Here is a 14,570-nt window from a genome sequence, read left to right on the forward strand (position 1 = left end):
GATTTACAGAAGATCATTGTGAGATTATTGCATATTTGAAACACAGACATAATTAGTCGATATTAGTGATTCATTTGTCAACTAAAAAGTGTAATTAAAACTTATGAAAAATATATTTCTTAAATATGAGATATGTTTTTCCCCCCCACCCTCAAATGTACAAATGGTGATCTTTAGAAGAGGTATATCTTAGGTAATCAAGCAGTGGTTGATAAAAGGTAAGACAGTAGCACTATCATGGTGTATTAATGAGTCTGTTGATTAATTGATCAGCAAATACCATTAATTACCCAGCTGTAGTCAGTAATGTTTGATAAAGACCACAACTGCAAGCATGTCTTTCTTCATCGTGCAATATTGGTGTTCAGGAGCTGTGAGCATGTGACTAGTGGATGCTATGACACTTTCTATTCTATCATGCAACTTTGATAACCTTCCTCCTATTCCATTATTTCTGGCATCACTGTCCATCAAAAAACTTGCAGTCCTGTTGTGTATATTCCAGTTCTGGAGCTTTCACTAAAGCATGCTTTAGGGACAGAATTGCTTGGTCCCACTGCTTTTTTTTATCTAAAATGTGTATTGGCCTCAATGAAAGCAGTAATAGTGCTGCAATCTTGGAAAAGTTAGTCACAAAATGTAAGAACTATGACACAAGACCAAGGCAACTTTGGGTTTCTTGTTTGGTCACAGGTTGAAGACAGTCCTGTACAACTGTGATCTTCACAGGGTTGGTAGAGATTTCATCTCTTCTCATACCATAAAGAAGTTCCACCAGTCGGTGCATGAGCACACACTTTCCTGGTTTCAATTTTAAACTCACTCTCCTTAACTTTTGAAGTACTATTCTCAGAATTTCAGAAGCAGTCTGAAATATTTGGCCAAACATCGGTACATTGTTATCATAGACCAGGCACTATTTCTATTGCAGACTCTTTTGGATAATCTCCATCATCATCTCAAAAGTGACTGGAGCATTACATAAGTTTAACGCCATAATGCAAAACTTGTACAAACTACCTCAAGTGTTGAAAGCAGTTGTGGACTTGCTCTTTTGATTCAGCTTGACTTGTCAGTATCCAGATGACAAGTCTAAAGTGTTGAACCAATGAATGCTTTCTAATGTACCCATACATTTGTCTGAATGTAAGAGTAGAAAGGCATCAAACTGTTCACAATTTTCACCTGTCCGAAATCAACACATAATGTTGGCATACCCTCTTTCTTCTTGACAGTCACTGCTAGAGATGACATGCACTCTGAATCTTCTTTGATTCTGTCCTTATCTGCTTTATTTTGGCATTACCTGCAATGTCTGGTGTTTTAGGGGAGTTTAAATGACAATTGTTTAAAATCAACATGTGTCACCTGTGTCTGTGTGCTGGTGAGTTATTTCTGTTGAACCCAGTCAGCCATATGATCCCACAAATACATAGTTATAATCAACAAACAGGTCATTGAGCTTCTGTCATTGTATTGAATCAATATTGCTTCACCTCTGCTGTATTGTGAACTAAAATACTTGTTTCTGGAGGTGGTATGATGGTGGTAATGCTAGTGATATCACTTGCTTTGGTTACCTCCACTTTACTTGCTGTTTCAATGACTATTCCAGTGTAAAGCTGGATATTTGACGACAGGACAGCACTGAGACTTCATCCCCATTCAGGCAGATCATTGTCCAAGCTAATACTGTGTGCTTTCTGGACAGGAAAATGTGTTTTTCATGCATTGGGTCTGTAACCACATCACTCGGCACAACACACTAGACCTCCTCTGTAGTAAACCATAAAAGATCACTTTTGCAGTTCAAAGTTCCTATGTCTGGTCTTCCCGCAAAATGCAGTATACCTCTTACACAGTCAAAACTGATGGATGATTTCTGCAGTATGTTCATCTCTAGGATACCAATGCCATACCGTACGTCGGAAATCATTATCTTTGTTCTGTAGCTGACTTTACATAAATGTAGTCTGAAAGTTTGTCCTTCAGTTACACCTAGTCTATCACCATTTGCCAGGATGAAGTAAATGTAAACTGCTCAGTGTGTTGGCTTGGAGTATCCTTTATACAGCAGTATCAACCAATGTTCCGACAGCTCCTGTATCAAGTAGGAACTTCTTTTCTCACTCTTGTATCTTCACAAGCACATATCAAGCCTCATCCAGCTCTTATAGAGCTGGGTTGATGACTGAACTTTATGGTGTAGCTAACTGCTGCATCCACCCCAAAGTCCTTGGCTGGAATCAACTTAAGTTTCATTAGTTTCCTAAAGTGGAAGTAGCAGGAGCTACAGCTCAGTATCAACCCTACTGCATCTGCTGTAGGAATTGGTAATACTTACTGATGTTGTTATCCACATTCAAAAGAAACAATTTGGTCATCCCTTCTGAAATTATGTCAGGGCAGAGGTACAATTGGAAACAGTTGCAGCATAAATATGGAAAGACTAGGGAAGCCCTGCCCATTGACGAGGAACTAATATGGTTGTGTTGCAGAACTGGGATATGTTGGCTGCTGGTTTGTCTTTAGCAAAGACCAAGCTTAGTGTGAGGCACACACTTGAGTAGAGAGGTCTGTCCAAGACATAACCACAACAGTTGCTACTATAGATGTTTTTCTCTTTTGCTACCCATTCAAAGTCACAACTCTGAACCTGAACTGCCTCTATTAGGGTGAGAAGATTTCTTACACCTGAGGTATGCCTTGTCATCCCTGGAGAGTCCCTTTATAGACTTATTGTTGAAGATATCCTTTCAATGTGCAGGTGCCATTGAAGAATGTGCTTTCACATGCAGTCATTGTAGAACATGTGAGTAAGCACCCAAGTTTTCTGGGGTTTCATGTCTTGAATTTAGCCTAATGGGTAGTTTGGTTCTCTATCAGGTTGAAACAACAGCACAACTTGGCAATGATTGTATCCAAGTCTTTGATTTGTGTGCTTCACTCAAGTGCTTGATAGCATTGAATGCTGGATCACTGACGTTAAGGGTCAAGCATTGCATCACCTTTTCCTGAGTACAACTAATTCATGCATTGAACTACCTGAAATGCTTCATGAAGTGGTCAAGAACCTCTTTTGCCACTCCCTTAAATTTCAGGGATGATGTTTGTTTTACTCTGTCACAGCTACCTGTGGCTTGGTGTAAACCTTATACCCACAGACTCTTAGCCCACATCAGGCTGGGATGTGCTAAACATCGGAACTGTGGTGGAGTGAGTTTTTACATGGAACCTAACATACTCAGATGAGTGTTAGATCCATCTCTTTGTATCATAGAATAGTGAACTCATCCATCAATTCTGTGTGACCCATGGCTGCACTGGCAGTATACCTCTTAGCACATATAAACTCAACACTGTCTCATGGATCACTAACTTCACCAGTCTGTGCCCATTGTCTCAACTGCTGATGGATTCTGATCTCATTTGATTGGTCATGGGTGGTATTGATTCTGTAAGTCTTCCTTTATGGGTCTGTGGCCACAGCGAGAAGATTTCATGAATCTTTATAGCATTGGAAAAAGTCTATGTCCAGGAGTAGACTTCTTCTAAACCTGAAAGCTATTGCTTATCAACATTTAATTCTTTCTTCTGGTAACAAGCCCTTCAATTATTTAATGAAAAATACCATTTTTTTTATTTGAAGCTTAAAAGCAATAAATGCAAGAGATAAGACGTATACACTTGATGGGAGAAAAAACAGACATACCAAAATAATAAATCTTATTGTCACAACACCACATTTTCTCCCTATCACCTATTTTGTGGTATTTTCAGATTCAGTGATTTTTCAGTAGAAACTGCAGAATAATAACAAGGGGTTTTCAACAGAAAATGTTATAAATAGCATAATCTGAATTCTTTGACCTAGGCTGAGTTTGAAGCAATGAAAGAGACAGAATACAAGCTAAACACAATGAAATAATTTGTATTGCCAACAAACAACAATTAAGATTTAAACAAGCGTGCCTTTTTCTGGAGAGTTAGCAAATCAATCTCTATGTTAAAGCTTAATCAAGTTAATCATATATTTTTAATCTAATCTTATTCCAAACTGAAATAACATGGCATTATATAAGAAAAACAACAATGTAGGTGTGGGTGGTATATGAATATACAATGTGTTTTTATCTTCTTGTAATATTATAATATTTACTCTGAATTCATTCTTTGTTCTGAATATGTGCAGGTTTCATAAAACATAATCCAAAAAACTGTTGAGTTGATTTTGTTTCAAGTTACCTTATTCCTTTGTTACTTTCCATGGAGAGTATGCCTGATGTGACCTTATGTAAGGATGTTGACAGCATTGTCCTTCAATAGTTGTACAGGTGATATTTAGAGCACATGGCCCCAGCTATGTGTAACAAGAATGACCAATCACATGAGTAGTGCGTCATGCTGAGTAACTGCAAGGTTTCTTGAAAACTGAAAAAACCTTGGTTTGGCAGTTTGGTGTAAAACATCATTGAGTATAGTCTGGTAGATGATCTTAATCTGAGAACATCAAATAGAAGTGGCAGTCCAATGTAAGTAAATTGTAAACAGACAAATTGTGTTTTACACTTGTTTACAGTCACTATTATTATTATTCTATTTAACATTTCTCCAGTTAAATAAGAGTTTTAGTAATACTCTGCAGTCAATATCCTGGTTCAACTTCCAGTTTAGTGGACCTATCTGATGTAGCTCTACAGTTAATTCATTTCACCTGAATATACCAAGGAGTGGATAGGTAGAGGAAAAAATTTGGTTCAATGACAGAGGTGTTGCTAGGTGCTGGCATGTGGGGCCTGTGCTCCAATTCTACTTGACAGTGCCCTGAGTCCCTAGTTATGTCTTGAAAAATCAGAATAGAAAACCATAATTGATATCATACTGAAACACTGAAAATTCCTGTGCCTATGGGCCCAAGCTGCAAATCTTTTAAACACCTAGTGATGGCTCTGTTCAATGGTGCAGGATATCAGTATTTCAAGGGTGCAACAAAAGAAGATCTGTACTATCTTCTGAGGCATTTCAGGTAAGCAGCTGCTTAGAATGGCTGCTCTCCAGAACAGGCTGCACAGTTCTTGAATTTGAGTCTGGATGGTCCAAACTTTTTCCCATTAAGCACTTAAGCAAAGTGCAACTATGGGATTAGGAAACAGTCATTACCAACTTGTGCCAAAGGTTTGACCTGGTGGAAAATCAAACAATCCATTGGGCTGAGTTCAAAGCTTGGAAGAAGGGTGCCAGTTAGAGTTTGCCTGCTTATGATGCAGTGTGTATCACAACACGGTATGAATTGGTTACTTTGAAATAGTCATAGGAGAAGGTAAAGCCTAGTGTGGCAATATGTGAGGCAGACTGTTCTTTCCAGGCTTCTCTGTCATGCAGAAATCAAACACTGCATTGCAACCACACTGTTACCCAGTGAATAGGTGGGGCCAGACCTCGTGTGGTTCTCATGCATGATACAGCCTATGTTTATGATACCCCCACCCAGATGTCATTCTAGGAGAGAGGGACAAAACGTTTGCTTTGCCTGTTAAGCATTGGGTCACATTCAGTTGAAGTGCCCATAGGAGTGTGATTATCCCATATTAGTTCTTATAACCATAACTATGAATTGCCTTTTTTTTCTTTTTTTCAAGGTATAAAATCTTCACTAGTTGTTGGTGTTTTCACTTAGTGTGTGTTTTTATTATATACTCCAGTATCAGTTTTTTTTTTATGATTGATGGCTCCTTTATGAAAATGAGATAGTACAAGGTTTACAGATAGCATAAACTCCTATAAAAATGTTTTGTTTAGTGTAAAAACTAACCCTAGTTGCTTCAAGTTCTTAAGGTTTACTGAGCTGTTATGTAACACATACTGAATGACAACAATTAGTTTAAATTATATTTACATTTACTTCCCCATATGAGTAGAAACATAAGAGTATATGAATACAGATTTATCATAATAAGAATTACCAAGAGATGCTGATTTGAGGTATAGCTAATGCCATAAGATGTGATTCAAATTATAATCAATACAATTTTGAAATTTCTATACAAAAACAGAAATTTAGTGAAAAAGAACAGGTTAAATATTTTAACCATGTTAAGCGTATTTAACTTTCTGCCATAGTAACAACAATCGAGAGAAGAGCATCAACAATAATATTTTTTTATTTTGGTTTTAAAATTATTTTTGTTACACAACTCAATAAATATTGAAATGATTCAACTAACAACATTTTTTGACGCAATATTTAATAAAATAAGCTTTTTCTTTAAGCTATGCTAGACATTTTTAATTTTCTTTTTCAAGTTCTGGGAAGTTATTTCAGATGAGCATGGGATTGATCCAACAGGTACATACCATGGTGATTCAGACTTGCAGCTAGAAAGAATTAATGTATATTATAATGAAGCTACAGGTAAGTTATTGATTTTTTTTTTTTTTTAGATTTCATCATCAAAGTAACCAAAAATAAAATTACAAGATACATAATTAATTTGGAGCTTTTAGCTTTTACATTCTATGTACAGTTGTAAGCCTAATCCCAAATTCAAATATGGAAAACAAATTAGTAGAGTTCCCCAATATCTCTCAGCTGATACATAATTGTGAAATTATCAGTGACCCCAGAAGGGCTTAAAAAACGAAAACAAACCCAAAATTTTTCATGTAGTTTCTTAAAGTAAATGGAATTACTAAATTTAAATTGTATCTCTTCTTGCTAGACTAATTTTTTGTTATTTCTTCATAACAGTTGAGTGTAACTAAGTTTTGGCAATCTTGTGGTGAAACCTTTAAAACCATGATTTTTTTAAGACATTTTGTAATGACCAACAAAATTGCTTATACAGCTATATAGGGACAAAATTGCATTCCAAATGTATCCTTTGATTTTCATGGTTCTGTCTTCAATAGTACAGATAGCCCATTGTGTAGCTTTGTGTTTAATCACCAACAAGTCTATATTTCATGTAAAATTAGGACATATATTGTAACTTAATAAATATTTTACATATGAGATCCATTTCTCTTAAATGTGCAGGGGGAAAGTATGTTCCTCGTGCAGTGCTTGTTGATCTGGAACCAGGGACCATGGATTCTGTAAGATCAGGACCATTTGGACAACTCTTTCGGCCTGACAGTTTTGTCTTTGGTAGGTCATTTAATACTTGGTAAGATAGTTATGTAGGTGAGCTGTGACATAAGTGTGTGTGTGTGTGTGCAAGATTAGAAGACTTGTACATATTGATGCAGTGTTACATTTTCTTGCAGTGCCAGCTTAAAGCATAAATATAAAAAGGACTTCTTGTCCCTTGTTAATGCCAGCAATGTTCTTGTAGCTCATTCATACTAAAGTTATCAATAATGTTAATAACAGTGTAGTTAAACTGTTATTTTATATTCATTTTTTAAATTATGAAAAAATAAGTTCAGATAACAAAAAATACTGTTACTGGTATTGGACTGAGATTTTTTATTTTTCAGAAAATTTCTATATGTAAACAATACAGTTAACTAGGATATGAAATGTTCAGATCTGTTCTGCATCCATTTGTAAAGACATGTTTATATATGTTATCAAGAATTAAATTTTCTCTTGCAAAAATAGTGAATTTATTATGAAAGGAGTGTGCACCATGTGGTTGCCCTTGGCCATGGGACTCGGAGACTGTTGGTTGTCTGACTGGCTTAAAATGGGAATGACAAAAAGGAATTCCCTGTTAGTATGGCTCATTGGTGGTGATTGATAAAAAAGTTGAGCCATTGATCCAATTTTAACATAATTTTGTTGTATTTTCAGTGTATGTTCCTTGAAAACCATATTTTTCAGGAAATAGCAAGTCAAGAAACAATATTCCAAGTATGTTAGGTTACAGGAAACACAGTTATATGTATATACTCATACACACACACACACACACTATGCACCATCGTATATATGTTATGAATTATTGTTATTCATGATTTGACAGACATCAGTTAGAGAAATGTGTTCAGCCATCATTCTTATTTGTGCAAAAAACTGTGGTTTGATTTGGTATTAGTAAAGTTTTTGTTTCATACAGATTCCGTTAAGTATATGTTTTTTTAATTTTATGAAATATCAAATAGCATGTTATATGCTAATCTTCGGAAAAGGTCATCCATGCTGAGTTTTATTAGTTTGTTTATTGTACTTTTAATTTAAATTATCTACTTTGCTTATAGCAAAAATTGTTGTTATTATTATTCTGTTCAGCTCTTGGATTTTTTCAACTCACATTATGTGATTTAGCAGGAATTTTAGAAGTGTGTTTATTTATTAGTCTTTTTTCCAAAATCAAATAGCATTTGTAATTTTGTTACAAACTTAAATAATGATTATGGATTATGAGACTTATGACACCATACACACAGAAATTGTGGTTATTATGACATTATAATCATCAGATTTTTTTTATTAAGTATTCTTACTGCAAAGTAAAAGAATGTGTTCTTGATGGTTTTAGGGCAAAGTGGTGCAGGAAACAATTGGGCAAAAGGCCATTATACAGAAGGTGCAGAACTGGTAGACTCTGTGTTGGATGTGTGCAGGAAAGAGGCTGAGAGCTGTGATTGTCTCCAAGGCTTCCAAATGACCCATTCATTAGGAGGAGGAACTGGGTCAGGCATGGGTACACTCTTGATATCCAAGATTCGGGAGGAGTACCCTGACAGAATCATGAACACTTTTAGTGTTGTACCATCTCCAAAGGTATTAAATTATTCTTTAACTGTCAGATTATCATTAGAATATCATATCAGTTTCAAACATAATTTTTGTGTGTCTTTATAGGAGATGTTTCATTCTAGCCATGATATATGTCATGATGAGGCATCTTTTGAGTACTGATATACACATTAATTAATTTTTTTTAATATAAACTTAATAAAATATGTAATAATAAAATAAAATACAGAAAAGAATGTATCAGGATTTAGGATATTCAAGAGGAAAAGGCCTTTAAAAAACATTTTACATTAATAGTGGCATGGCTACCTATAATTTCTTTTTGTATGTCACGTGTCTCAGTTGGACTGTGTTTATTTGCATGATTTCTTATTTCACTACTTAAAAGCTCAGAACATAGTTTTTGAGTATTTCCTTTTATTTATCAGACAACTACATTTGTACATCCAAAAATTTATGTATTTCATTATATTTTGTCTACTTTTTTTCAGGAAAGTTTTTAAAGAAATACTTACCTTATTGGATGTGCTTATTGTGTTTCATTTGATAAAAGAGCAAATATTTCTCAAACATTCTCTTACAATATTAATGCCTTGTAGCACTGTGGATAGGTGTAAACCTACACACACTAATTTTGGTGTTGGTAATATATCCAAAATTTACACATGTAAAGCAAAATTGAAATTTTATGGTTTCAGCAAATGCATTTAAATATTTGTTAGAGGTATATAAAACCAGTTTCTCGTAATTGATTTTTTAAGCATTTTATTGAAATTTATATGACCTTATTTAAGTCCCAAATATTTGACTGATCTGAAATGTTACATTATTTAGTAATTCGTTACTTCAGTAACACAAATAAAACCTGTATATATACATCAAAGTTTAACTGATATACATGAGTGTATATATGTATATATTATGATCATAAAATAGATTAACAAAAATCTGTACAGTATTGGGTAAGCTCCATAAAAAAATCAAAGACTGAGAAAGTCTTTTGCTCCATTAACGGAAGAGCAATTTTCATACAAATGAATGGTTAATAATAACTGCAGAATACTGAAGAATGTGTATTTTGTTTTAACTATCCATATCATTTTGACCAACCTTGTAACCACCATATGATCCTGCAACTGCACATACTATAACTTTTAATCTAATAAGTGTATCTTCATGAAAGTTGGAAAGCTTTTAGTAAACATTACAAGGCTGTTGTGCAAAAAATATCAGATTTTGTAATTAGGTATTTTTAAGAAAAATTTGTATGTTAATTTACATAGCCTTTACTGAGTCAGACTGAATGCAAAGTGATTTTTGTGTTAAGAATAAAAATCCTTTTTTTTTTTTCATCTTCCAGTTTTAAGATATCATTTGTATAACCTATAGAACTTCCTCAATAAATATCAGATTTTTTTCAGTACCTTTTTTCTATACCTTAACACTAACTGTATCAATATCGGTAAATTTAACAGACCTTGTAACCACCACATAACAAAAAAAATGAACACATCTCAATTACCCTTTTTTTTTCTGTAATGACTGAATATTGAAATTGTTTTTGCAGCCAGTGCTAATAGATTTTTCATTTAGTATTATTTCATTATAGTTGCACTTAGATCTTCTCGGAGTATGAGATAACTATTTATTATGCATAAAAGCTTTGTGTAAACAAATGATGAAGTTAGCAGCACATGCTTGTGAAATTACACAACTACACTTCTGCTGATCATGTGCTACACAAGTATTTGGTTTATTTAAGTTTTCTTACCTAACCTAATAAGTTTCTAATTTTAAAATTTAGGTTACATTTATAACAATTAATAAAAAATATGCAAAGAAAACACAAGACATGTAATACTTATACCTGAAATCTTATCTTTCTCAAGCTTTTGTACATGTACAATAGAAGTCCATGTCCGACACTAACTTGATTTTTTGTAATAACAACATGGTTTCAAAAATTATTTTTTATAATTCAAATATGTAACTTAGAATACAAAATATTGCACTAATATGAAGTATAAGCTAATTATTTATCTGGCTTTTTACCTAAGCTAGAAATTGGTTAAGTGATTCACATACTTGGTCAGGCAGAGTTCCAACACTGACAGACAAAGAAAAGTATGTCAAAATCTTCAAAACTGGCTATCTCAATGGCTACTAGTCTAATCCAGTTGAGTAAACTGGAAACTTCTCTTTCTTCTGGTTAAAAATCTATTAACTATTGCCATAAAAAATTATTTATATTTTTGAAAGGCAGGGTGTACTAAGAAAAGCATGGCATATGGGTTTGACTTTCTAGTTTATGTTTTCTGTAGAGCAAGAAGTGTAGAGGTTATACATTTATGTTTTATTTTGGGGATACCTAATGTATAAGTGTGTAATCCCCCAGAAACTTTGAAAATAATATAGGGGTGAAAAATAAATCTAAAATAGGCAATTCAGAACAAATAAGTGTCACATGATACAGAGAAGTGAAGACTAAGAATTTATTTAAATATATTTCCTACTGAAATTAAACTTAAATAATATTAAAATTTGAATTTTGAACTACATTTTTGTGCTCAGGTTATTGATAATAAAATTGAATTAAATTTTGAATCTAACTAAAAAGTCTGTGACATGCATACTTTGACCCACCTGTACACCTAAAGTTAAAAACTCTTCAAACTTTGGATTCTTTTTAAAAATATCTTACTGAATTTTCTAATCACCATTCTTTCATAGTTGTTTTTCATAATTAGATTTGGTGGATACAGAAGAAAAAGCATAATTGTACCATGTGACTATCTAATAAGTTATATTTGAAGACAAATTTGTTGGGTATTTAAATATTTTGTGCCAGATCATCGTGTGTTTGATATTTCACAAAAAATATACATATATTTTCACAACTACTATAGTCACTATTTTTAAGTTTTTTCCTGAAATATATTCTTTCTTAGTGTAGAAACAAAAAGTAAGTTTTTATATTATAAGCTACTGTGAATTTCTGCATTGTACATGAACATTATATATTTCCATTTCTTTCTCAGAGTGAATGACTGTGCTTTAGAGGATTAATTTATACATTTATGAACAGAATATTAAGTTGGAACACTTCCTTTTTTTTTTCTGTAACTTTGCATGTTTTTGCTAAAAGTAAATATTTTAATTTTGTTCTAAGTTTTCAAAATTGCCACCCATTTTTCCTTTCAAATTTTACCTTTAAATTAATCACAAATACTGTGGATTTATGATCATTATAAATAGATGTATTATTAATTTTTCAGGTTTCGGACACAGTAGTGGAACCATACAATGCAACTCTCTCTGTTCATCAACTTGTAGAAAACACAGATGAAACTTTCTGCATTGATAATGAAGCCTTGTATGACATCTGTTTCCGTACACTGAAACTGACCACTCCAACTTATGGGGATCTGAATCACCTGGTTAGTGCTACTATGTCTGGTGTCACCACATGTCTTCGTTTCCCAGGTCAGCTTAATGCTGATTTAAGAAAACTTGCGGTGAATATGGTACCATTCCCACGTCTCCACTTCTTCATGCCAGGATTTGCTCCTCTAACTTCAAGAGGCAGCCAGCAGTATCGAGCCCTCACTGTCCCTGAGCTGACACAGCAAATGTTTGATGCCAAGAACATGATGGCAGCATGTGATCCTCGTCATGGCCGTTACTTAACTGTTGCTGCAATTTTCAGAGGACGAATGAGCATGAAGGAGGTGGATGAACAGATGTTGAATGTACAAAACAAAAATAGCAGCTACTTTGTAGAATGGATCCCTAACAATGTCAAGACTGCTGTATGTGACATTCCTCCTCGAGGTTTAAAGATGTCTGTTACATTCATTGGCAACAGTACTGCAATCCAAGAACTTTTCAAGAGAATTTCTGAACAGTTCACAGGTATTTTTCCTTGTTACATTGTTAAATATTGATAAACATATATGAACACATACAAACAGCTGTATTTTATCATAAGCAAGTTATTTAAGTTTTCATAGCAACAAGATGATTGTGAAAAGTTTCTATCAGACCATTCCTTCTGAAAGTGAACTTGAGAACAGTTTATGTAGTTTGTGACTTAAATGTTCTGATTTCCAGAAACTTTATTGGTACAAAGTTGTGATATTTAATAAAAACACAATATATTTTTGAAACTGATTTATAGACTAATATTCATAATTGTTTTGTTAGGACACATTTCATTGTAAAAACTTTGTGGCAGGTGTGTCACAACTCTTCTGCACAATTTTGCTAAAGCAAAAGGTAGTTTTCAATTATAGCTATCTGTATGCTTCAGAGATAATTAAAATTTGAAGAAATACACAAGCATAAAGAATAAATACAAAAGGTTCTGTGCTAAAAAATTTCATACACATGGTTTTGGTATCTATAATTTTTGTTTTTAGGCTAACTTAACTGGAGCACTTATTGTAGGAGCCATGTGATACACCTAGTTACTTTATAAAACTGTTAAGAAATAGTTTGTTTTCAAATTTATGTAGTCATAAGTTGGGGGGAAAATTATAAAAAGATTTAATACAATCAAGTAGGTATTCTGTAAAAAATGTAGTATTTGTTCAGGATGTGAAAGTAACAACCCAATAAGGTTTTTTAATATCTGCTTGCTTGTCATCTTAATATACATCGCCTAAAAACACCCCAATACTGATCATTTAACCTAACAAAGTAAAGTATAAAATATGCACAGAAAATCAGCTACTGCATTTTTTAATACATTTTAAATTCAGTACTTGCTCTACAACTTCAGTTTCTTTGATTTAAAATAAATCTGTTCAATATAGTAATTTTTTATTTCATTATGAACAGACTAAATGGTGTTTATACTGGATAAATTTTGTGATTACAGGGCTAGTGTTAATATTTCACACTAAATTATCAAATAATGAACTCATCTGAAATAACTCAAATTAGTTGTATCATTTGAGTTAATTCAAGCACTTTAAACCAAGTTTATTGCAGTGGAATTTGCTTCACAATTATATATTATGGGTCATAACATACAGCACTTTTAGTCTCCATTGTATTTCTTAAAAGATAGCTACATATTTAATTTAAAATTGCGATACAGCTCTTAATATCAATAAGTTTCCTACTATACAGTGCTTGTATTTCTGTTCTTTAAAATATTTTCCTTTTTCTTCCAGCCATGTTTCGTCGTAAAGCTTTTCTTCACTGGTACACTGGTGAAGGCATGGATGAAATGGAGTTCACGGAGGCAGAATCCAACATGAATGACTTAGTGTCAGAATACCAGCAGTATCAGGATGCAAGTGTTGAAGAAGAAGGAGAGTTTGATGAAGAAGAGGGTGAAGCTGAAATTGAGGGTTAAATTTTCCCACTTGAAAGCTGCCAGTATTATTCATTTTGGACACAGTATTACTTTATTTTGTTCTTCTTGTTATCATTTGTATTTATTGTTAGTTGAAATAGCTTTCATGCATTTGTTCATTTTGTAAGTCACATCATCGTCTGATGCATTACTAATAAACTTTCCTTCATGAAACTGTGTCTTTTTTGTTTTTCCTGTTTCTGTCCAGAGCTTGACAAAACATTGCTTCTAACAGAACATGACATAACAAAAAGCTGTACTTGAAAGGCTGTATTTTACTGGTAATTTTAAACATACCTCATCCGCAATAGATATCATGGAACAATAGTATTAGAAGCACTAAATTCTTATCAAGTTGCTGCTGTATTTTTTGTTTTTATTCTCACGTAAAACATATCTTTCACTAATAAGTAACCATTCTTGCTTTTAGACTTTAGTGTTGCTTTTTTTTTTCATAAGTGTTGAATAATTAATGTTTTGATTTTGTCTTGTATTTATCACAGA

General features: G+C 33.3%; 1 protein-coding gene across 4 annotated transcripts in view; it reads left to right on the forward strand.

Moving 5' to 3' along the window:
• Positions 1-14,217, forward strand: part of LOC106478725 (tubulin beta chain) — a 31,037-nt gene extending 16,820 nt beyond the window's left edge. For 3 of the 4 annotated variants that reach the window (XM_013939285.2, XM_022382373.1, XM_022382375.1), the window contains exons 2-6: positions 6,304-6,412; positions 7,037-7,147; positions 8,484-8,728; positions 11,980-12,616; positions 13,882-14,217. In XM_013939285.2, coding sequence (XP_013794739.1) covers positions 6,304-6,412; positions 7,037-7,147; positions 8,484-8,728; positions 11,980-12,616; positions 13,882-14,066 — 1,287 coding nt within the window. In that variant the 3' untranslated portion in view covers positions 14,067-14,217. Of the gene's footprint in view, positions 1-73; positions 219-6,303; positions 6,413-7,036; positions 7,148-8,483; positions 8,729-11,979; positions 12,617-13,881 lie in introns of those variants that run through there. The other variant, XM_022382374.1, reaches the window with a different exon arrangement.
• The last annotated feature ends 353 nt before the right edge of the window (positions 14,218-14,570 follow it).

The sequence above is a fragment of the Limulus polyphemus genome, unplaced genomic scaffold (assembly GCF_000517525.1).
Source record: "Limulus polyphemus unplaced genomic scaffold, Limulus_polyphemus-2.1.2 Scaffold244, whole genome shotgun sequence".
Lineage (NCBI taxonomy): Eukaryota > Metazoa > Arthropoda > Merostomata > Xiphosura > Limulidae > Limulus > Limulus polyphemus.